We start from the raw sequence: 24,627 nt of genomic DNA on the forward strand, positions 1-24,627 counted from the left end.
TTCATTCGTTTGATGTGTATAGGCGTTTGATTTTGCCATTTAGTTAGGGACGTCCGTTTCGTGTTTTCCCTCGGAGCTCAGTATTTTGGGATTTTACCTTTTACTGAAACCTGTATGACAAAGAGAATGTGGATATATAGTATCAATCCCTGCTACAATCATACAAGGGATTCATAAAAAGAAGCAAACGATTATTCAAACAGTTTGGTAAACACCATAAATGGGTCACGGTTGTATGTATGTTGGCGTTTGTTTTTGTTTTAGTACATTGTTTCTGTTGTTCTGTTATTTTTACTTTATGATTATGTGTTTGTGACCCTGATTTTGTTTTGCCTAATCGATTCATGACTAGTGTTGCCTTTATTTATCTACTTCTGCCTATAAATGGAATAATCTTGACTCGAAATTCACCACGCAAACATGCACTGCAGATTGTGGAATAATACATATAAGTTATATTTTAGATGAACATGGGTTAATGTAGAAATAACAAATATCTTTTTACATAAATTTCATTAATCAATTCTGAAATGTCAGTGTATCTGTATATATATATGAAATGGGAATTTGATTAGAAATGCATTTTATGAATCATGCTAATCATAAGTTATAGGAAAACCAGATTATTATTTCTCAGTCTTTAGTTTCTATGTTATGTTTTGTGTACAATTGTTTGTCTGTTGGTCTTTTCATTTTTAGCCATGGCGTTATCAGTTTATTTTTCGACGTATGAGTTTGAATGTCCCTCTGATATCTGTTGCTTCTCTTTTCCATTATGAGGTTAACCTTTTCAACATGCAATTGTTATCTCTTCTTAATATAGCTACTTTCAGTCAACTCAACCGATTTATTGTTTAATTTGTGTTTGTCCATCATATGTTTATTTATACCTAAACAATATATGAGACTAGACTCCGAACAGGTCAACCACTGTAAGGAATATAAAAAAAATACTTTCTATATAAAACATAATTTATTGTACAATTAACATTCTTGATTTTTCCATTTCAGATATGTTTTTGTATTTAAAACATAAATCAATGTATCAGATAAATTAACTACAAATGACAAACTTTTCTTGTACATAACTTTGGTAAACTAGCATCATGATGGACATAAGAAGAAGAGCCATTCTTCGGTATAATTTTGCGCACTGATGTAATAGGAATATAACTACCTGTACATGAATTAGATTCAGCGTATCTCTGTGAATGCTTATTAATATGTATAAATATAAATATATAGAAAAGGAAAGTAAATGAGTAGAAGTTCATGAAGAAACAATGCCGTGATATAAGTAATATCAAAATGTCTTAAGTCAACATTTTTTTCAAACCTATAGAAATAGTCATATGTATTCTCAAAACATATATATAAACTGAGAATGATGAATATGAGAAGATAGACGTTTACATATTAAGACGAATTCACTTATTACAATGCAACAGTTTTCTAAAGCAAATTCATTGAAAATGTCATCAAAAATACAAGGTTCACAATATCATACGACAGAGGCCGTTTGATCAACATATATCTAATCAGTGGAGCTCGCTTCAAAATGGTTTGCAAGCCAGTTTTATATATAGTTATTATCCTAAAATTTAGAAAAGTTTTGCAAAATGCAGTTTGGATGTCTATGCCTGTGACTTGGGAAACATTAGTTTTAAAAATATATCACCATTTTTTTAAACAGTCGATTTATAGGAAATTAACATGACAAGTGTTGAATACTAGGCTTGTTATCATCCGTTACAGTACTTCTTGTGACATACTAACAGTGCTGTGCGTGTACTGTATACCAATTAAGATAGGACATTTGGAAAAATTATGTAATGAATATTCAACGCAAAAAATAAATGCATCAGTAGTATACTGCTGTTTAAAAGTTATTAATTGATTGAGAGAAAACAAATCCGGGCTACAAACTTTCGTGCGTCTAGAACGTTCAACCCCAATCACTAGAAAGCTAGGAAGGTATATATCAGATTCATGATGTTTATTTTAGCGTCTTCGATCAGTTAATGAAGAATATGTGAGGCAATTGAGACATCTATGGATGTTTTTGATGACAATTTATTATTAACGTGTGGTCTGAACGGGTTTCGATAAAACAAAGTTTTTGATACAAAAATTAATGAAATAAAAATCGGTGTTTGGGTTTATTTGAAGAAGATTTTGTAAAAAGTTAAGGACTGCTTAGGACAGGGGACTGACGTTTATACTATAATGCAAACTTTGCAATTCGTTTACTAAAAGTATCTCTTTAAAAATGTTCGAACATGTATCAATTATTAATTCTATGTAGTGTAAATAGTGTAAATAGATCATGGACCACAGTCCAACTACTAGAAATAAGTTGAGATACAATATGTAAAAAAACACCATATATAAAATGTGCTTATCAGCGTCGAGTTTTTTTTTCCTTTGCCACATTCTATACAAAAAAATAGATTCAATATACTGTAAAATACGAGGAAAATGTCTTTAAGAGGTTATACAACAATTGAAAACAAATAATAACAAATAAACTCATCATTAATACCAGGATTACAGTGACCCAGGCATTTATTCCGATATCAAAAGTATGATGTGTGCTAATGATATGTAAAACAACATAAATTTACATCTAACAATATGAAAATGTATTCAAAGTCCATCCGAATATGAAAATCAAAAATAAATTACATTTCAGGGAATATGTCTCAAAATATTCTGTTCGAAATATAAAACAATATACAAAGTAAAACAAAATATTATAAAGTATGTGATCGGTAAATCACATAAGATAAATGATAAAACTGTAAATAAAAAATATTCATGAATGAGTTTAGTTTCCGTAAAAATATATTATATAGTAATGCTGAATGCACTCTCAAGATTCAATGACAGAGATTGACTTAGCTCATTACTATACGGGTAGACATATATATTGACTACACAAAGAAATCACAAGCTGTGTTCTTTCATAATTTCATTGAATTATCATTAAATATTGATATGTTTTCTAATACCTGCCATTGTTCTTCAACCACAACAATTATATTGTTTATATTATAATTGTCATTCCTTACAGAATTGTTTAATTGGCCGTATATCTTGAAACTAAAATGTTTAAAATATTATTTTTTTTCAATATTCAAATTATGTTTAACGTGTTCTTAATCCATACAAAATGTCATCAGTATCTGAAATATCGCCTTCAAAATATAAAGTGCTAAATGTTGGCTCCATTTCCCGCAATGATATTTTTAGCAATTATCTCTTTAAATAAACTAAATGGAAAAACTGCTGATGTCTAATTGAAGCTCGATATCTTGGTGCTTGCATGAAACTTTATTCTGAATGCTTTCCAAAAAACAAAATAGAAAAAAAACATTCATACATAGCCAGCTATTTTTATCTCTATGTCATGTTCTCTTAACAAATTACTGCGCCCATGTAATTTTATTTGGTACATTGTAACCTCTAGTCTTTTTAAAATATGTGTTCCTACAATTGCCATTTTGTCTGTCAATTGCTATTACACACTTATATAAGTATGTAAATACATCACGGACGATATCAAATGTAAACAAAATCAACTAAACAGATCTAGACAATGAAAAGTTAAACAGCATGACTTGACAAATAATGCATAATATCAGATCAATTAGAATTATAACATACGTTGTTCTCGTTATTGCATTTTGAATATAAAAATAAACTTCAATCTATAGGAAACTGCAAAGTATGGTCATTATGACGGAAGACCAAATAGTTTAAACAAATCTAATAAACAATATTATAATTAACAATATTGTTCTCTCCATATTATGGCTGCTGTAGTATTCTAAAATCCTGTTGTTGCCTGTAAATCAGAAATAAATAAATATTAATTCTCTGATTTTTATATAAAATGATTAAGATGCAGTATTAATGTCAACTCTCCATCAGTATATTATGTTTATAAAAATGTTTTTCAACTTGAGGTAGCAGCAATTTACAAAAACAGGAGATATAGATGTAATTTGAGAATAAAATTTTAATTTTTGTAAAAATGTAACCATTGTAGAAAAATGAAATACAGCTCAATTTAGATACTTTCTACATTTTGTTACTTCTATATTCTGTTTTAATAAAAAGACAGGAATTAAATCTAAAACATATTAGATTCTGGTAAAACATGTATCTGATAAAATAAGTGGAGTAAATGAAAGAACTAAAATGAATTTAAGTAAGATCAGGATTCTAAACATTTAAAGCATTGTCTTGCCAGTAATTCTATAACTACAATTGCTATATAACATCTATCTTTCACTATTACAACAAATACTTAACGCTTACACAAACGATCCCATGGATGGTTAATTATATTTGATCACATTATATAAAAGGCAGAAGGAGTAATAAAACCATAACTTCCACTCAAAACATTGAGTTAATCTAAGGTGAATTCTACTAAAGTTAACTGTTTATACCTTGGCTGTATTTATATCAAAAAGTAAAATCACAAAAATTCCGAGTAAAATTCAAAACAGAAAGTCCCTAATCAAATGGCAAAATCAATTGATAAAACACGTCAAACGAAAGGATAACAACTAATATAGAAAATATGACATAGAAATAAAGAATAAAAATGTCTTAAAACAATAAACAAAGAAGAATGAATTGAAGGACCCTCCCCAAATATATATTCTCATTAATGTGCAAAAAGAAAACTAGATAAAACAAATCAAGAAAAATACTACCACTGCATTTTATTAAAAATTATTACCCGTCCTTTCGGATATGACTAAATTAAAAAAAAAAGCATTAAACAACATTTCAGCTTGCAGTGAATTTTTCTATAGGTTTTGAAAATTAATTTCATATAATACATGTACATTTGTTTGTTCTTATTACGAAAGCTCTTCTCATATGCATTTCATTGATAAACAATTTATCGTTGTAGAAATGTGTTTTAAAAAGTAATAAAGAATATCCGGGGGTACTTGCTCAATTTTGCAGCAATATCAGTAAAACCATCTACAAAAAAGCTTATGGTTTTAATGATATTGATATGTCTAGTGTTTAAAATGTATATCTATAATAAACAACCATCATATAAGCAAATGTATATTTACCTCCGCGCTTGAATTCTGTCGTATACTTCCAGATACTTGTGGTCTTTTTATCTATAACACAAAGACTTATCTATAGTACTGAAGAGTGGTTTATTTCAATTGATTTTAAATTTGAGTATTTCTTAGACAACCTAATAAGCAATTTTTTATAATTAGGTATTTTTACTCTGACTTTAGACGGTCATCATAAGTATGTCAGTGTCTGAACTCACAAGCGACATTGTTGATCGGTCTTTGATATTCAAAGAATAATAATATAGGGGTCTAATATGTAATTTAACCGACTGTCTCCCTTTACCGATTATGAAATTATGATTAAGTGTGAATTGGCATGACTGGTGGTGCATGTAAAGCCTTAAATTCATACCCTATCGACGCACCTGGTCTTTTTTATACACACCTGGTCGTTTTTATACGCACTCGGTCCTTTTTGTTTAAGACGCATTCGGTCGTCTTTTAGACGCACCTGTCTTTCTGCTTGTTGAGCTCATGCGATTCCCTCAAGGTTTGTTGGTTACCTTAGTTTGTCTCTATTGATCGATTTGCGAGATTTGTACTTCAGTAAACTACTGTCGCCTTTATTTACAATAAACAATGCAATATAAGTTTAAGTTGTCTTCTAAATTACTTTACAATTTTTAAGCCGAAACTTCTGTGTTAATACAAAACAAATTTGATGTAATTTTCTGTATACACAATATTAATTTTGAATCATTCAAAATACAAAAATTTGTTCGACCTGTGTACAAATTAAATCTCCTTCATTTTTGTACTAGTAATAATTATTTGGACCAAATTAACAGACCAACGAAAATAATTTTCGTGTTATGGTTTATTTCGATAAATTTTAGTTGTACTGTTTGAATGATTTTTCACTAGTTATTCTTTTTGGGCCTATTAAAGCTTGTTGTTCGGTATGACTCCGTACTGAAGGTCATATTTTACCTATAATCATGATAATGATTTACTTTAAAATAAAAGTTGACTTTGATGGAGAGTTGTCCTCTTGGTACTCATATCGCAAATACTTATATATGTAATAGTAAAACTGAAATAAATCAATAAGAGCTATAAAGGTCTACCTCAAAACGTTTTTCTTGATCTAACTGTTCAGTAATTTTTGCATAAGTATCTTTGCTATCTTCAGGATTCCAAGATTGTCCGTTTGGGGGCCTGGCTTGGCTAGGATCACTATAGTCACTATATTTATCATCATCATAACCTAAATTTGTAAATCCCTAAAAAACAAAAAAAATACATTTATTGCAATATATTTGGTATATCAGATCATGCTGAGCATTTACAATGAAAAATATCAATATCAATATAGTTTCTTTATTCTACATTTGCTAGAGGTATAGGGGAGGGTTGATATATCACAAAACATGTTTAACTCTGTCGCCTGTCCAAAGTCAAGAGCTTCTGGCCTTTGTTAGTCTTATATGTGTTTTAATTTTAGTTCATTTATATGTTTTAGTGTGATGTCCATTTTCACTGAACTAGTACACAATGTTATTTATGAGCCAGCTGAGGACCACCTCAGAGTGCGGGATTTACCTGCTGCGCTTAATACCCATTAGTGGCATTCGGTTGTTGTCTGCCCATTAGTCGGGTGTTCCTATTGACGGACATTTACATTTTCATGGAAAAACTATGCCTTCATACAATGTACCAAATCCAGCAAATCATTGTATTTGCAACAGTTTGAAATTTATTTCAATGGCTAGCAGGTAGAGTATATGTTGGGATGTTATTTGCTTTTTCGACTTATTTGTAATATCGACACATACACTCACCGGTTGTTGATTTTTAGAATCATTTCTATAATACGCAGGTCCAGATCTTCCTATTACATCTGACATTGGTTCATAGCTGTGTCTTCTATCATATCTACATTTAACAATAACAAAAAGTGTGTTAATACTTACTGTTATATTTATATATACTTCATTTTAAAACGACATATTTTAATTGGTTAATACGAGGAATACTTTACCCCATGGCTCAGTGAGAGAAAATATTAAAAATGTAACCCTCTCGGCCAGATCAATCAAAAAACGATAATTTAAATTAATGGACAATGATTAGTATCAGTAATTTTAAGGACATTTTATTATACGTTTCTGTCTCATGCCATTGTCAAAGATTGCTAACATAAAAATAATTAATCTGGCGTTACTTTTGTTAATTCTATAATGACTATAAAACTGCTTTTTGCATGAATTCATAGTCTTTTTTTCAATTTAATATAACATTCAATACAATGAACTTAATAATGTATACCGATTTCTTTAATGAACTTTGTCATCTACAAAAGCCGAACAAGACTATACAGTATTAAAATGAAAAATACATACATTCGGTATCTGACTATGTACAATGTAGTATGGGGTTTGCTCATTGATTAAGTGTGAATTTCAACCTATAGTTGTTAACTTATATGTCATTTGATCTCGGGTGGTGCGTTGTCTCATTGGCAATGAGTTTAATTTTATCATACGGAGAAGTGCTCTTTTACTATTTTATTAAAACAAAAAACTCGTATATATTGAAAATGTACATAGAAGTTTTAAAATTAAGGATCAATGATTTTAAACAACTTATTTTGAACATACCCATACTTGTCTCCTTTATTTTTACAGCAACAGCAAATTATCAGAACAAAAACTAAGATTAAAATAACTGCTCCCCCTGATCCGGCTGCTATGGCAACAGCTAATTCCCATTTCATTCTTTTGTCTTCGCAGTTGTCTCCCTCATATTTATAATATTCTTCAGTGTCACACCTGTTTTCAAAAAGGAACAAAAATGTATTGCAAAATCGTGATTCGTGGTAAAACTCAATTTTTAAACTTATGGCAGTTTACTTTTGCAAACTTTAAAAGATGTTTCTTCTATTTCTCTTCTTATTTACACCATCTGTCCATGCAATTTGGTTTGATGGTCAATAGAGTGTTATATATTCGACTTCAGAACCCTTTAGTCTCCAGTTTACTTAAAGAATATTATTTCAGACTCAAGTGATATGGGTTAGTATACAAATCTCTATATTGATTAAAAATTGACAAATAGAATGGTGTATTTTGAAAGTTGCAAAAGAATGTTGAATGTTGAATGCTTAAATAGAGTTTTTAATGTTATGAATCATTGATTTTTGTATGTTGAAAACCAAATATTGTGTGGTGATCAGGAATGTTGATTTTGACATCAAGTGTTGGATGTTCAAAAAGAATTTTCTGCTTTAAATTTCGAGTTTGCATGCTAATATTATTTTCATCCGTCTGTTTTTGCCATGACAAAGACTGATTTGAAAATCTAAACTAGAGGCTCTAAAGAGCCTGTGTCGCTCACCTTGGTCTATGTGCATATTAAACAAAGGACACAGATGGATTCATGACAAAAATTGTGTTTTGGTGGTGGTGATGTGTTTGAAGTTCTTACTTTACTGAACGTTCTTGCTACTTACAATTATATCTAAAATGAACTTTGCCAATTAGTAACAGACAAAAAATTACAAAATTAATGAAAATTGATAAAAATTGACTATAAAAGGCAATAACTTCTTAAGGGGTCAACTGACCATTTTGGTCATTTGACTTATTTGTAGATCTTACTTTGCTGAACATTATTGCTGTTTACAGTTTATCTCAGAAAGCCAGAATCTACATTTTACTCCTATGTTCTATTTTTAGCCATGGCGGCCATTTGGTTGGTTGGCCGGGTCACCGGACACATTTTTTAAACTAGTGCCATGGCGGTCGAGTTACATCAAACTTTCTGGTCAGGCCGGGTATATTGAAATCACAGATTGTTGTTAAAGAAAAACACAAGTAAATTCACTAATCTATTTATTTAAAACTCCATTCCAGGACACAATTTACATTATATACAGTTTACAAAATGCATAGTTCATATATTCATTGGCACATTACTTTCACACATCACAAATGGATTTCATTACAATTCCGCATCAAAATCGGCAACAGTGTCCAATACTGTGCACCCCAAAGAAAAACGCCACAGGCAAAGTGTTCTAAACCACGCAACAGTCTGAGCGGACAAAATATCAAAAATGCATACAGTTGAATAGTAATGACACAACTTTCTAAGAATCTATAAATTCTCCCAAAATCGGCTAAAAACTGACCACAATAATAAATTCTTTTTAACGTTTCATAATGTATATTTAGTTCCTTTCTCAACTTCAATTTCATAAACACTAAAACTTCTAAGGGCTCTTATATACCTATGATCTCTAAATATTCTCCAAATATTCTCCAACTGACCTAAATATTCTCCAAATATTCTCCAACTGACCTAAATAATCTCCAAATATTCTCCAACTCTTTGTTTACAAAAATAAAACATACAAATCAAATAAAAGTATTTACTGCGTGACCTTGGATTAACATGCTATGTTAATCTCTTATAGAAGGATAGCCATTTGACTTAATGACTTCAACAGACAATAATCAAAACGTTAATATGACAAAATTAATTACAGTGGACATAAAATAACACTTGTACACTAGATACCCCAATGATGATTGTGGCCAAGTTTGGTTAAATCTGGCCCAGTAGTTTCAGAGGAGAAAATTTTTGTAAAAGTTAACGACGGACGATGGACGCAGGACGACGACGGACGACGACGGACGACGACGGATGCCGAATGCTAAGTAATGAGAAAAGCTCACTTGGCCCTTCGGGCCAGGTGAGCTAAAAATGAAATTTCATTATTGACTGGGAATATAAATTTAAAAATGGTTGTACATGCTGCACATCGCATTGCACTTTTCCAACTAGTCCCACAAATGACTCTCTTGATGCAAGAAAAAACCTGATGATTATACAAGTACTTCATCTCTTTTATCAGTTTGCCATTTTATCCAGTCGACAATTTCAAAGATGGCAGCCAAATCAAATTAAAATACGGATGAAGTATTCAATAAACACTATGTGAAATAAATGAAAAAGAAAAAATATGTATACAGTAATTCGTCAGAAGTATATTTAAGATATATGTCCTAAATAATTTTAAAAACAAAAGTGGTAAAAATGTTAAGGTAATGTTTAAAAAAAAGTATTTCAAAAAGGGGAAGTCCATACAACGACAAATTCAAACGTTACACTATATCAACCAACGGGACGATTGAAAAACATATTCCCGCCTTCTTATAAATATTATAACATGATAAGCATATAAATTATACACTTACGAACAACGATGTCCAAAAACGTTACTATCTGTTACTATGGTACTGCAGGTTCCATGGTTCGAACAATCCACTTTTTTACATCTACTTGTGCACTTGGCCTCTGTTTTATTTATTTGTTGACAAGAGTATCCATAATATTTATCACAAATATCAGATTTGCATACATTGTTAAATGTATTTCGAACTGAAAAGAAAAACATAATTTTACCAAAATTAGAAGAAAGAATTCTTCAAAGAAGTTAAGGCAATAACAGTTTCCCGATTTTGCGAATAAAGAACACTAACAAAGGTAAAAACATATGCGTCATTATTGATACAATGGAGTTGATGTTTCAATAAAAGATCAAGAAAGTAAATTGTAAGGTGTATGGAAAGCTGGCACATTCGTATTACTTAATGAGTTAAAATGAGATTGGAATTAAATTCACTGTTTGTGATGTCGGTGGTCTATAAAAAGCATTGAATATTTATGTGCATTGAGTTAACCTGGAAACAATACAATTCACTTTAAATTTTTAATTATTTTATAGCTATTTTGAAGTTGTCAAATAATTGATGTTTATATTGTGAGAAGGTCTTTATTGTGTGGCATAAATCGTACAACTGTAATTCAAGGAAAACTTAAAGTTTTAATGTGTACAATTTTTTCTTAAATATCTATTCGACAGTGCTGAGTCAGAAGTTTTACGTATTTGATCTTTCACCATTATAAATTTTCAGAATACAATTAAATTACATGTATTTTGCGTACTTATTTAAACTTGATCAATTGATAATTGGACAAAACTCAATTTGAGGGGCAAATGCACATCAAGACAAAACGACTGGTTCTCTGTACTTTCTCTGGGTTTTTTTCTAACAGATATATAAGACACCGTATGTTGGGTGGGCGATAACTAGCCTAACACAACGACGTGTCCTTTCAGTTGCATGGTGTTTTTTTTTTACATTAAAATGTATATTAACAATTTCCCCAAGTTTTTTGCGGGTTTCGTGTTGCTGAAACTTTAGTTTTTTATGTTGTGTCAGGTGTACTGTTGTTTGTTTGTTTGTCTAATCATTTTTAGCCATGACGTTGTCAGTTTATTTTCGATCTATGAGTCTGACTGTCCCTCTGGTATCTTGCGTCCCGCTTCCATGGAACATCAAGTGTTGCTCAATGTAATTGTTGACCGTCAACACTATCACTAATGAATATTTGCGATCATATTTTTCATATCTATATTGATAAGCTCACCTGTATCATTAAAAGTGTCAATATTGGTGATATTAATTTTGCTATTATTTTTTAAAGCGCCTATAATGTCATTTGCGACGACAACAGGATTGTTTGTGGCCGCATTGGCATAGACACCAATATCAAACTGTGACGGCAGATAATCATCGACTGCACTGCAATAAAAATTAAATTACATTCTCAATAAGAGAGGACTCTGTCAAAAGCAATAAATTGGGATTAAAACGAGTGTTCTTGTCATTTAAATAAATCCTTACTATCTTCTTGACAAAAAAGCATTGTTTTCATATGTATATATAAATCAATTGCCTTATTTTTAATCTTCAAACAACATTTTTACTAAATATGTGTTGAATGTTTCAACAAAGATTCTTCTTGAAGACTTTGGATTATCCCTGAAATAATGATTTAAGCAAACTATAATCATGGGTTTTTATGAAGGTGTATCATATTTACTTAAGCATCCTGTGAATAGTCATATTTAACTTATTCATTCCTTTGACAAGCAAGTTTCATTACAAAACTGTATGTAAGTCAATATCATCATTTAAAGGCAATGGCTTCTTAAATCATCTGACAATTTTGGTCATAAATAAACTCATCATTATTACCAGGATTTGATTTTTGAACGCCACATGCGCATTTCATCACTAATATTTCATGTCAACACAGACGTATTAACCATTGAGCTGGTGATAATCTCGGTGAGAAAACCTCCCCCACTTTGGCATCGACCCAATGGTTGTTAATAAACTTATCATTCATACCAGGATTAATTTTTGTACACCAGTCGCGCGTTTTGTCTACAAAGGACTCTACACTGACGCTCGTATATAAACAGTTCAAATTTCCAAATATAGTACGAAGTTGAAGAACACAAGAGACTTAAATTCTAAACCTTATTGCCAAATACAGATAAGTTGATCGATTTTTGGAGTAAAAATCCTTATTATTTCAAAAATCTTAAGTTTAGTAAACAGTTAATTTATTAATATGACCATGTTATACTAATTCATGATAACACAAAAGTGCCCACCTTTATAAAAGAAAGTATGTAGACCTTGATATATTGAACATTCAAGCTTCCAATAGATATAATTTATTTACGGTTGTAAATATATAAAAAGTAAATTCACAAAAATACTGAACCCAAGGGAAAATTCAAAAGGGAAAGTCACTAATCAACGGTCACATTCCTAACTTGGTAAAGGCATTTCTTATGCCGAAAATGGTGGTTTATATGCGCTTATTCGCATCGTACCACTATGTTCCTTTTTAGCTAGATTTGTAGATAAGCAAATTCATAGGACAAAATTATAAACCGGACACCACAAAAATGATCTACACTTAACGTGGTTTCAATCGGCCTAGAGCTTTCATAATTTTGTTTTTGTAAAAGTGAAAGGACAACGAACGTCAAGTGGTGGTTATAGCTCACACTGTTTTTTGGTTTTGATAAGTTAAGCTAAACAGCAGCTTGTAGTTTTGTCAACGATAAACTCTATAAAGACGACTCGATATATTTATATAGATAGTTTAAACAATTGATAATATTTGCTCGTGTTATACTCTTTTTCATGTAATTTTCAACGAAGCTACTTGTAATAAATCAATTGCATGAGTTTTGGTGTTCAACATTCTTCAACATTCTCTATATAAATTGTCTTTTATTAGTTGTTTCATATTTTGTTTTAACTTTTATAACGTTATAGTTTCCTACACGATATGGGTGTTGTTTCTTTTTGGAAGCTGCAAATATAGTTAGCTGTATCTGTTAAACAAGAACGTCTCCTTATTTTATATTAGCCTCTACACCCAACAAATTATCAAATATGGTGTGATCATTCTTTTTTAAACAAAACGACAAATTCCTATAGTGATATAAGTGATATTCTGACCAAATATCCAGTATCTATACCAGGATTATGATATATAAAATATTTTTTATGAAGTAATTAAAAATTGAATTTGTATGGCGGTCAGTTTGTATTGGTTGGGGAAGCTGTGTTGTGTTGACAGAACCATCAAACTTCAGCAAGCGAACTGGCAATTCTGGTCAATTAAGAATAAAGTCGAACACAAGTGGCAGGAGATATGGGTTCAAACTAACAACCTCAAAGTTGACATTCTAACAATCACTGTATATGTACTACTTCGACCACTTGGCCACACAAACCCCTCTTTATTCAGATGTACATAGAGTACAATTTGTTAAGATATGCAAAATTTACTTCTTTTTTTCATTATACTTTCAAATAATACATTTATGCTTACATACCGTTTTCTCCTTCTATCTTTTTTACACCTGAAAAAAGGATCGCATTATCATCATTAATAATAATAAAGGTATATAGATGTAATTTCGTAGTATAACTCAAGGTCAATTTTGCAATAAAAAATTAAGTGTTTATCTGAATGTTTTGAAGAAAAAAAATACTAATACGATATGCATTACCTGTGAACACATTGCTGATAATCGAACAAGGGCAATGAGTATATATTTATCTTTTTATGAATTTAAATACACGAATAGTTAAAGAAATTAAATTATTTGTTAGACTTTTTTTATCATTCAGCATGTTCAGGTAAGTATAAACATTTCTTTATTCAAAATTGTGTATTCTCTGATCTAAACATACATTATATTTACATTGAAAACAACTTTCGAACCTATGATATATACATTGTATATATACGTACCCATTCTTAATTACAACAACCTTTCGCACAGCTTTCACGCCTGTAAGTACCTCATTTTGTATCTAAAATAATTATAAAAAGTCATAAATTATTATCATTGGATGTCTTAAATTTGTGAAACATGAAATAAAGCAATGTGATAATGAGAATCTGGCTATTCCTCACAGACACCAAATTTAAAGTTCATGCTGCACATTGTTGTTTACTCAATGTAACGAAACTTATCTGCGCTCGGCATTTTAAAGATGTGTATTTTCAGCAAAGAAGAAATACATGAAGAACATTGATAGTACTTATATTGATGGTATGGCTTTACCATATATCTATTTAAATATTATGACTTGTAGTTGCTGAGCAAAATGCAACTAAATTTACCTTAACCTTGGTGACTCATTAAAGATACACTTGTTCCTCAACATGTTCAAACCGAAACAAGAATATCGTTTAACTTTAAGTAAAGGCAACAGTAGTATACCGCTGTTCAAAACTCATAAATCCATGGACAAAAAACAAAATCAGGGTAACAAACTAAAACCGAGGGAAACGCATTAAATATGAGAGGAGAAGAACGACACAACACTAAAATGTAACACACACAGAAACAGACCAAGCATCAGACAAAATCCCACGAAAATAACAAATATATAACATTAAACGTGTCCCACAGTGTGGCATCATGTTGACGGAGCATGGTGTCATATGCATGAATTTATGACATGTCACGGCTTGTGTATACGTTTACTATAATGTAGAGTGAAAAAGACAAAGAAAATGACACGTGTAGTTCTCATACCAGTGGTTTGTCTTTTGATGTTCGTTTTTAAAATGTTATTAGATTAAATCAGTTCAATCAACCATTTTCTACTTTAGAACATACCTGTTCCAAGTCAGGAATATGACAGTTGTTATCCATTTTTTTGATGCATTTGAGCTTTTGATTTTGTCATTTGAATAGGGACTTTACTTTTTGAAAGGAGTAGGTCCGGTATGGGCCGATTTTGGCCTCAAATTTCATGTTCATCTTACGAAAGATTTTGGACACTTTTTAAACACTTAAGTGTCTATTTCAATTGATTCAATTAGTTTATGTGAAAGATTTTAACTGATTTAGTCATTAAAAACGCTCCGATTCAAGCTTAAATATGGAAAATCTATCAAATATGCCAAAAAACGTCACTTTTCAGATAGTTTTTGTCAAAACTGAAAGTGGACACATCCGTGTTCATCCTCAACCTTTATATATGTAGGACTCTAAAGTGTGATGGTCACGCTAAAGTGCGATGGTGTGCGCTAAAGTACGATGGTTGTGTGTTTGCTAAAGTGCGATGTTATAGCACACTAAAGTGCGATGGAACAAAAGAGAAAGGACTTAGATTCAAGGGCACTAATTTTAAAAACAAGTCATTTTGCAAAATCTAGTTTGCTATGATATAACATTTAATGCGATAGGCTTTTACTTTACCGATAGTCTTATGTGACTGTTTCTAAATTTAGAAGATGACCTAGTAATAATTGCTTAAAAGATAATTTAGGTGTCACAAAATACTATATTTCGGTCGTATTGGATAGATTACTGGTTGATTAACGTCCAGTGATAAATATTTCATGCATGTTCAGGATGAGGGGCTTTAATTCAAATGCGAGAGAAAGGGGTTGTTGTTCGAGCTTTCCCCTTTTTCGTAGCGAGTGTATTTTACTACAATATACACACTGATTTTTTAATGGACAATTTATGATTTACGCTGGTAAATGTGAACCTTAAGCCTCGGTCACACCTTACCGGATAAGACGAACGAACGCCTAACGGATGAAAATAAAAGTTGTCCGTTGACAAAATTGTTATCCGTTGGGAGTCCGTTGATGTACTGACCAAATAAAACGGACGCTTAACGAATGCATAACGGACCTGCAACGGATATGCAACGAGAAACGGAAACGTTCCGGACAGAACGGATGTCGAACGTACATCAAACGGACGAGTACCGCTTAAACGGACACCTAACGAAAGCGTACCGGATAAAACGGATGAACAAGATATACGAAAAATTAAAGGCAACAATAATAATACATGTAAATCGCATAAATATTCAAAATGTTTCTGTGTAACTGGTTTTGGTTTGTTCTTCAAAATGCCACCAACGGGCAGTATCTGGCCCGAATAAGAGCTGCTTGATTGTGAAGACGTGCCTGTACTCGAAGATCTTTTATGAATAATAAGAATTCATGAACCTTAAGAAATCTAATTGGCATTTCTGACGTGAAATTTTCAATTGGCATTTATCCATTTCAGATCCGTTCATCATTCGTTTTATCCGTACACGTCCGGTAGAAGTCCGTTTCACATTCGTTCAACATCCGTTCTATCCGTTAGACGTCCGTTAGAAGTCCGTTGGTGAATTTATCTGCCAGACCTCCAACGGATGTATAACGGACAGGTAACGGATACAAAACGGAAGCGAAACGGACGAGTACCGTACAAAACGGACGCCTACCGGACGTTCAACGGACATTTCATCCGTTGAATGTCCGTTCAAAGTTTTGAACATGCTCAAAATTTTCCACCAGACAGAACGGACGTCGACGGACAAAACGTACGCTTAACGGACATGCAACAGTTATGGACGGACGTCTAACGGACATGAACGGATTGAAAAAAAAGTTATCCGTTAGGCGTCTGTTCGAGCTATCCGGTAAGGTGTGACCGAGGCTTTAATTTTACCGACGTTTATAGTTAACGTCAAAATCCAACTACGTTTAGTACGTCTGTACTTTCGCGGACCTTCGCACTTTAGCGTATGGAGGCATCGGACTTTAGCGTAGACCATCGCACTTTAGCGTGACCATCGTACTTGAGCGTCCCCAGCGCACTTTAGAGTCCTACATATATGTTATGTATTATCATCAAATACAACTTACATTTCAATATTATGAATGAACGCGAATACGGCCACTTTCATTTAAGACGGAAACCGTCTAAAATTAAATAAAATGCTAAAATTGTGAATATTTCAGTAATTAAGCATGACTTAATGATGCTAGAACCCGATATATGTGCATTGTTTTGTCAAAAACAGCCCATATTTATGTAGCAGAAGCATTCTACTTTCCAGTAAATAGCTAAAAAAAACTACATTTTCACGATTTTGTAAAACTGCTATATTTTGGGGGCCAAAAAGGGGTCTTACTGAACCTACTTCTTTCTCGGAGTTCAGTATTTTTGTGCTTTACTTTTTTCATAACAGTTGATATCTATGTATTGTCCTCATTTTGATATCAGTGCCATTTTCAGCTTCGTATGATCTTTGCTAAAGGCCGTACGTTGATCTGCATTTGTAAGCATCCTAAAAATTGTCGTTTATTCCAGTATCAGATAATTCCCCATTAGCAGTAATCTCACATATAAGGCTTTTATAAAAATTTTAGCTGTTGCCGCTGAAAAATCTGTTCTGACTAAAAGCTATGGGTTTTCGTCATATTCTGTTTAAAAATTATCAAATAAATAACGATTGACCCCCATACATATTTGACAATTCTAGAAAATTATAACCCCGATTTTTAATAATTGAAATTATGCCAATTCATATACAAGTGATTTATACTCACAAAGTTCCTTAGATTCTCGTCAACTTTATAGTTCTCACAACTACTGCTGTTGATATTTAAATTTGTCCTTATATTGAATAAAGTATTTCCATCTGTAAGAAAAACAAACTGTTAGCATCGCATACGACATTCTATAACTACGTATATATTTTTTTTAATTTTCCGTTGATAATTTTTCAAATCATTAAGAAAATCTGGTTCCAACCCTCTAATGTAAAGGTGACCTTAGTAAATTGATTAGGCAATTATGTTTTTGATAATATAGCTCCTCACGGAATCCTGTATTTACTTGGCTTTCAAATGTTTGCAATTCGAGCGTTACTGGTAAAGGTGAATCCAGAAGTTCGCTTTAGACACACTCACTTATAAAGTATTATTTTCTTGGATCTATGGGTGTGTATGACAGTTTAAAACCTTCATGTTTAGACAATATGTGATTGTTTAAAGACACTCGTAAAAAGATCGGACATCGATCTTTTTTTTTATAATAATCCAGAATACGTTCCTCCGATTAACAAAAAAACAAAACATAAACAACCAATAAAGCAGTTCCTGAACATAAAAGGTATGTACATTAATATACTGCTACCCTACCCCTTTCTGATGTCAATCTATGAAAAAAGAAAAGTAGATATCGAGAAAGCAACTTAAAAATCAGATCAGGAAAACGCTTAAAACTAAGGGAACGGCCATTTAACTTGCATGGGGGTTATGATTGTTTTTGTAAACTCGGGGAGGGGGTGGTGGGGAGGGGGGGCAATTCCTATGTACAAGGTGATAAGACGTGCTGCTGGAATAGGTCACCTTTTCCAGCTCGAAAATATGGAAATACTAGAAGATGGGGAAAACTATCAAAAATATATAATAAGGTCGATAAAGTTCCTATTACTTGTATATGAAAAGCTTTGTCATTTCTTCAAAGCAAAAAGTCTCACCGTAAAGTTAACATTACACATAGGTCTTAGCCTTAAATATTCCACTTTTTCAAAACACCACACAAAACCCAACTAATACGGGAAAATGTTACAATTTTGCCTACGCAATATAAGAATAGGTATACATTTTTAAGATCTAAATAATATGAATAGTGTGGAATAATAGACCCCTGGTCTGAGATATCCCTTATCAATTAAGTATTGACGTGCCCATCCCCTCCCCCCCCCCCCCGACTTTCGAATACAGTTTATTGAGGTTATATATATATATATATCATATTGACAACAGTACCTACCTATTGATGATTCAATATCGTCTGCTAAAGTTGTTGTTGGAGGTGGCTTTGTCGTCGTTGTCGTTGTTGTTGTCGTCGTCGTCGTCGTCATCGGTAAAACTGAACTCGATACTTGAATGTAAGAACTACTGGTGGTTTGGGTAACTGTTGACGATGGTACAATACCAAGGGAAGAAACACTACTCGGAGCACTTTGAATATCTGACGATACTGGTTTTTCCGAGCTGCTTGGCATGTCCGATTTGAATGAATCTGTTAATACTGACGATGAAGCCTCTACAATGGGTGGTGATGTCATTTCACTACCAACTGATGTCAAAGCAGAAATTTCAGTTGCTAATATTGACGACGTTTCTTCACTGTTGGATGATGTGAGGTATTCCGATACTGACGATTCTAAATCGATTGGTTCAGACGATTCGATAGTTTCTGTTGACGATGGTGATGAATCTATACTTGTCATTGGATTAAGTCCTGTAGATATCATCGGGCTATTTGTTTCTGCAATGTCTGTTGTCTGTGATATTGACATATCAGGTGAAGAACCTGTAATAGTTTGACTTGCACTAATTTGATTATTTGAATTCTTATTATTTACACTTGTACTTGTTGATGTAGCTGTGTCACTCGATAATTGCATGTTGGGTGTACTTGATTCCATAGGATTATCCGATAAAGACATTGTTTCATTTGGATTGTTTGAGGCTGTCATTGAATACACTGCACTAGAAGATGATATGTATGACGACATATCGATACTTGAATTTACCGATATAGCGATACTTAAATTTAATGTTGAATCGATGAACATGGATGATGACGATGGCGAAATCGATTCACCTATGTTGTTAGATGAAACAGAAGATGATGGATAATTTGATGAAAACAGTTCTGTTGCTTCACTATCAGTGACAGACACATTACTTCCGTTGTACACAGAAGTTGGTGCAATGGTAGTGTTGGTACTGCTGTCTGCAGTAGACTGAGATACTGTCAATGTAGTGAGATGAAATAAAAGCACAACTGAAAAAAAAGAGAAAATAGCTTTAACAATATCATAAAATGTTTTTATTTGTATTGGAGATCAAAACAACTATAACATTTTCGTGGCTACTGGTTTCCAAAGTAAGATTGACATAGTTTTTAGTTTCCAAAAATCAAAATGCACATAGAATACGTTTACTTTGTAAGCTGTACATTGAAATGTTAATATTGTTCGAGAAATGCTATTCACAACGTTGTCTATCGTTATGCATGCCTTTCACAACACATTTTATAGACATTTATTTTGTTACAGACTGTTTATAATCCATGCATTTTCGTGTCTATGCATCGTTTTAATGTTCACTTATGTTGCATTGTATGTAAAATTATTTTCATATCAAATATGATTAATTAATTATTAGTTTTAGATATAATATAATTTCTAAATAAATGTTAAATAATATTGTAATGCACAACTTATTCTCATCGATTGACAGTTTTATCATGACAGTATCACATTTGAAGGCGATCAATCTCATAACATCCTCATACAACTAACTTAAAGGTTTGTTACAAAGTAATGTCACTTTGAAAACCAATATGCTCCGTTCATTGGTTACATTATTTTGCTAATGTTTCATCTCAAAGGGTGACTAAGAAATAGAAATACGGTCACAACACACTTGCCAGTGAGGCGTGTGTTTGACTCGGATGTACAAGTACGCAGCCGCGTTCGCTGTCCTCTACCTATAAAAAAGAAGATGTGGTATGATTGCCAATGAGACAACTATCCACAAAAGATCAAAATGACACAGACATTAACAACTATAGGTCACCGTACGGCCTTCAACAATAAACAAAGCACATACCGCATAGTCAGCTATAAAACGCCCCGATAAGACAATGTAAAATAATTCAAACGAGAAAACTAACGGCCTTATTTATTTTAAAAAATGAATGAAAAAATATGTATTGTTAATTTGTTCTCGTTTTAAACATGCATGAAATATTTGCCACTGGACGTTAAGCAATTAAACACCAATCAATCATCACAAAATTAATATCCTTTAATTTTAGTGACAATTTAATGTACCCCTTTCCTTTATCTATTCATTTATTCTTCTCTAATTCGTATAACTATCATGGTCTTTTGAACATCACTAGTATATAAATGAATATATTATCTATGCCTAGATGATGAAGTTTTAAAAACATTTAGAATGTTAAAATTTACTAACGACTGTTTTAAGTCAGGAATATATTAGTCGTTTCACATTCATTCGATGTGTTTGTGCTTTAGGAAGTTGTGTTCGATAAAGGACGTTCAGTTTTGATTTTTCTTAGGAGTTCAGTATGTTTTGATTCTTCTTCAGTTGCAAAACAAAACTTCAGGAAACTGAAAATCACTTGTCGGTGTTACTATACTTTTTACAAACATATATATCCACTCCTATCTGATATTGCGAAGAAAAATAGAATGAATCATTAAATTATTTTCGGACAAAGTTCATATTTGCCACTGGACATTAAGCAACCTATCAATCAATCAATCAATCAATTCAAAAAGTAAAATCTTTTCATTTTGAGTGATAATATATTATACCCCTTTCATTTATCTATTAATTTATTCTTCTCTAATTCGTATTACTATCATGGCTTTCAGGAGAAAAGGGGGTCGTTGAGCTTTCCTGATTACACAAAAAGCGCTTCTGACTTGTTATTGCATTCGTTCGATGAGAAAAGTAAGTATTTTCTCCTAAGTGATGGTATATATTTTCTCTATTTTCCGTTTTACTGAACTAATAGCGGGAAATGAGGGGGATTTTAAAAAAAAAAAGACACGTACACCCTTAATGTTTTTTTTCCCTCTAAATCCTAGATAGTTTAAATTAAATGAGAATTCATTATATGGAGACTGATAATGATACCAATGTTCTAATAATATATGCTTGTGAATGTGGGATATAGGAAGTTGAAAAAGGGGTGTGTGGGATCATTATTTGGGGTTAAAACAGTGGGAAAGAGGGATTTAGTGGATAAACAGAAAGAATCTGGAAAAAATAATTAAAAGGTGAGAAGTGGGAAAAACGTTTCATAAAAAAGCGTTATTTTATTAAATGTACACATCCATGTTACCCCACTCCCCCCTTTTTTCTTTCACATCAAAAATGTAATACATGTTAAAACAGTAACAGTCAGGAAAATTAAATACAAATCAATGAAGATTAATACAATCTTGTTATAAGGTGATAAACGTTATCGATCTATTTATCAAGTCAATTGCTTTTTCATTCAGATGCGTAGAAAAGAATCAAAACAATAATTCAATTTTCACCTGTAAAAACTTACCTGTATAAAACATAGAGCCACAAAAAACTAAAGGTACGTCCAGTCTCGCCATAATTTGAATCTGAAAGGAGAAGTAGATGAAGATATAAAGATTTACGACCACTGTTGCTAAGAATAACTTAATTTAGTATGCTAGAACACATATGAACTTGATCGCACCTAGGTGTGGTGTGTCGAGATAGGCGAAAGGTTAATATTGACGTGGACTGTAGCATTTAAAACAGACATAGCATTGATCGCAGGGGTAGATGAGGATGATGCTGGATCAATAAACAAGTTCTCTTATAGCTTTGTTATGATGCTTCTTTGTATTCATAGAATTGAATGAAAGGCCTTATGCACATTTTATTCTTCTAAGGAGTATGAATGAAGCCTGTAAAAACTTAGTAATGAAAAAAGAAGAATGCATTTTTAAGCTCAATTCATTCAATGAATGACTCCGATGTTATAATTTGCATCTTATCCGTTTAAGTAATGGAACGTCAAACTTGATGATAATGATAAGTGATAACAACACTTTATAAATGATATGTGTCCGAAGCGTTTTTTGTTTTTTTTATTAACCTTAATCAGGAACGTTGGACAGCCCGACTTTTAAAACAATGTCTAGAACAATGTAGCCTCATTATAACATGTATAACGATCTATACATGCTATATGACCAAAAAAAGGACAACACAGCAATAGGAAAATTGAGTAGGAAAATTCTTCAAAGGTTAACTATGCCTTAGGATCTTGGAACCTTCGTTTCCTGATAAATTCTTACTTTATCAACTGTTGTGTAAATAATTGATTATTTAACTAATAATTATAGTTGCATAAATTGACAAGTATAAATCGCTGAATGCAATGTTTGATTAAAACAAGTTTTACAACTCAAATAGGATTATGAACAATCTATATATACAAGTTATACATGCATTTTATATCAATTATTTATAAAAAGAAAATGTTTTATTTTTTGAAATGAGTTGTCAAAATTCTTCATAAAGCACTATCTCCTTATGAGCATGAAAGGCGATCAAACAATTTTTTGAATGATATTTTGGTTTACGCATTAATATCTGTTGATGGTTAACCCTTGTTTTGTTGTATTTTGAAACTGCCAAAATTTGTGTAACCTATATAAAGAGACAAAGAGCGTGGAACTGATCTCTTGTGTCAATAAACGAAAAAAAGGCTCAAAGCCGACTATTTGAAAGCCGAGAATGTATAAGAACGTAAACAGTTGTCAAAGAGCTATATAATCCAAAAAACAGTCTTACAATTTCAACATTAATATCAATATTAACAGACAATCTTAGAAATTATTAGAAAGTTTTGTAAAATGAATAAGCATGTCGGTAACGAAGTACTGACTACTGAGCTGATGATACCATCGGGGACTGATAGTCCACTAACAGAGGTATTGACCCAACAATATGAGTTGCATGACTTTTATTCAAGCCTAATATCTATTATCATATATAACACTGACTATCACCAACTGTTACTGATATCGATAGAAGATAAGTCTATACATAATATCAACTTCATTTTCCATTAAATCAACCTTGGGCAAGGTGTTTACATTTGAATATCAAAACATAATGTAAATATACATTAAACAAAGACATCATTTTAGAAATAAACAACTTGTAAACTCTGGCTTGATATTTTTGTGTATAGTACAAAACAATGTGTCCATTATGATTAGTAATAATAAATTCAGACATTTAGACAGAAATAATAATTTGACCAATAGTCATGCAAGGGGTTTGGCATAGCTTTACTAGAGAAATAACACAAATAGACTAATTTGCAAGTACGGAACAATCCTAGAAACAAAATGATTGCTAGAAATATACAGTATTTGATGCAATTGCCGCATATCATGAACCTCTAGCCTTTGTCTGTCTTGTGTGTGTGTGTGGGGGGGGTTATTTTGAATCATTTTTATGTTTTAAAGTTAAGTGTGGCTACCATTTCTCTCCCTGTATACATTATTGTTCAGGAAGCAGCTGAAATCTATATCAGGGTGAAGGATTTTCTCGCTACGTTGATGAGCCATCGGTAGCATTGTGCTGTGATATGCTCTTTGTTATTGTTGTCCCTGACACCGTCATTCCTCGTTTCCATTCTAAACATCTTTTTAGCAATTAAAAGACATTCTCATAAAATCGCTGATTATTCATTGATGCTTACCTGTTGATTCAGTGAAATTAA

The 24,627-nt window shown here is 32.0% G+C and overlaps 1 protein-coding gene across 1 annotated transcript; it reads right to left on the reverse strand.

Moving 5' to 3' along the window:
• Nucleotides 1-954: 954 nt before the first annotated feature.
• On the reverse strand, nucleotides 955-24,625 carry LOC143059712 (uncharacterized). Its single transcript, XM_076233263.1, has 13 exons — nucleotides 24,607-24,625; nucleotides 22,423-22,483; nucleotides 19,090-20,112; nucleotides 17,859-17,950; nucleotides 14,256-14,317; nucleotides 13,834-13,860; nucleotides 11,556-11,710; nucleotides 10,319-10,502; nucleotides 7,718-7,888; nucleotides 6,893-6,992; nucleotides 6,185-6,340; nucleotides 5,103-5,153; nucleotides 955-3,847 (listed from the first exon to the last, which is right to left on the reverse strand). The coding sequence occupies exons 2-13, from the start codon at nucleotides 22,472-22,474 to the stop codon at nucleotides 3,830-3,832; spliced, it is 2,091 nt and encodes a 696-aa protein (XP_076089378.1). The 5' UTR covers nucleotides 22,475-22,483; nucleotides 24,607-24,625; the 3' UTR covers nucleotides 955-3,829.
• Between the last annotated feature and the right edge of the window lie 2 nt (nucleotides 24,626-24,627).

This window comes from Mytilus galloprovincialis, chromosome 14, assembly GCF_965363235.1.
Source record: "Mytilus galloprovincialis chromosome 14, xbMytGall1.hap1.1, whole genome shotgun sequence".
Taxonomy (NCBI): Eukaryota; Metazoa; Mollusca; class Bivalvia; order Mytilida; family Mytilidae; genus Mytilus; species Mytilus galloprovincialis.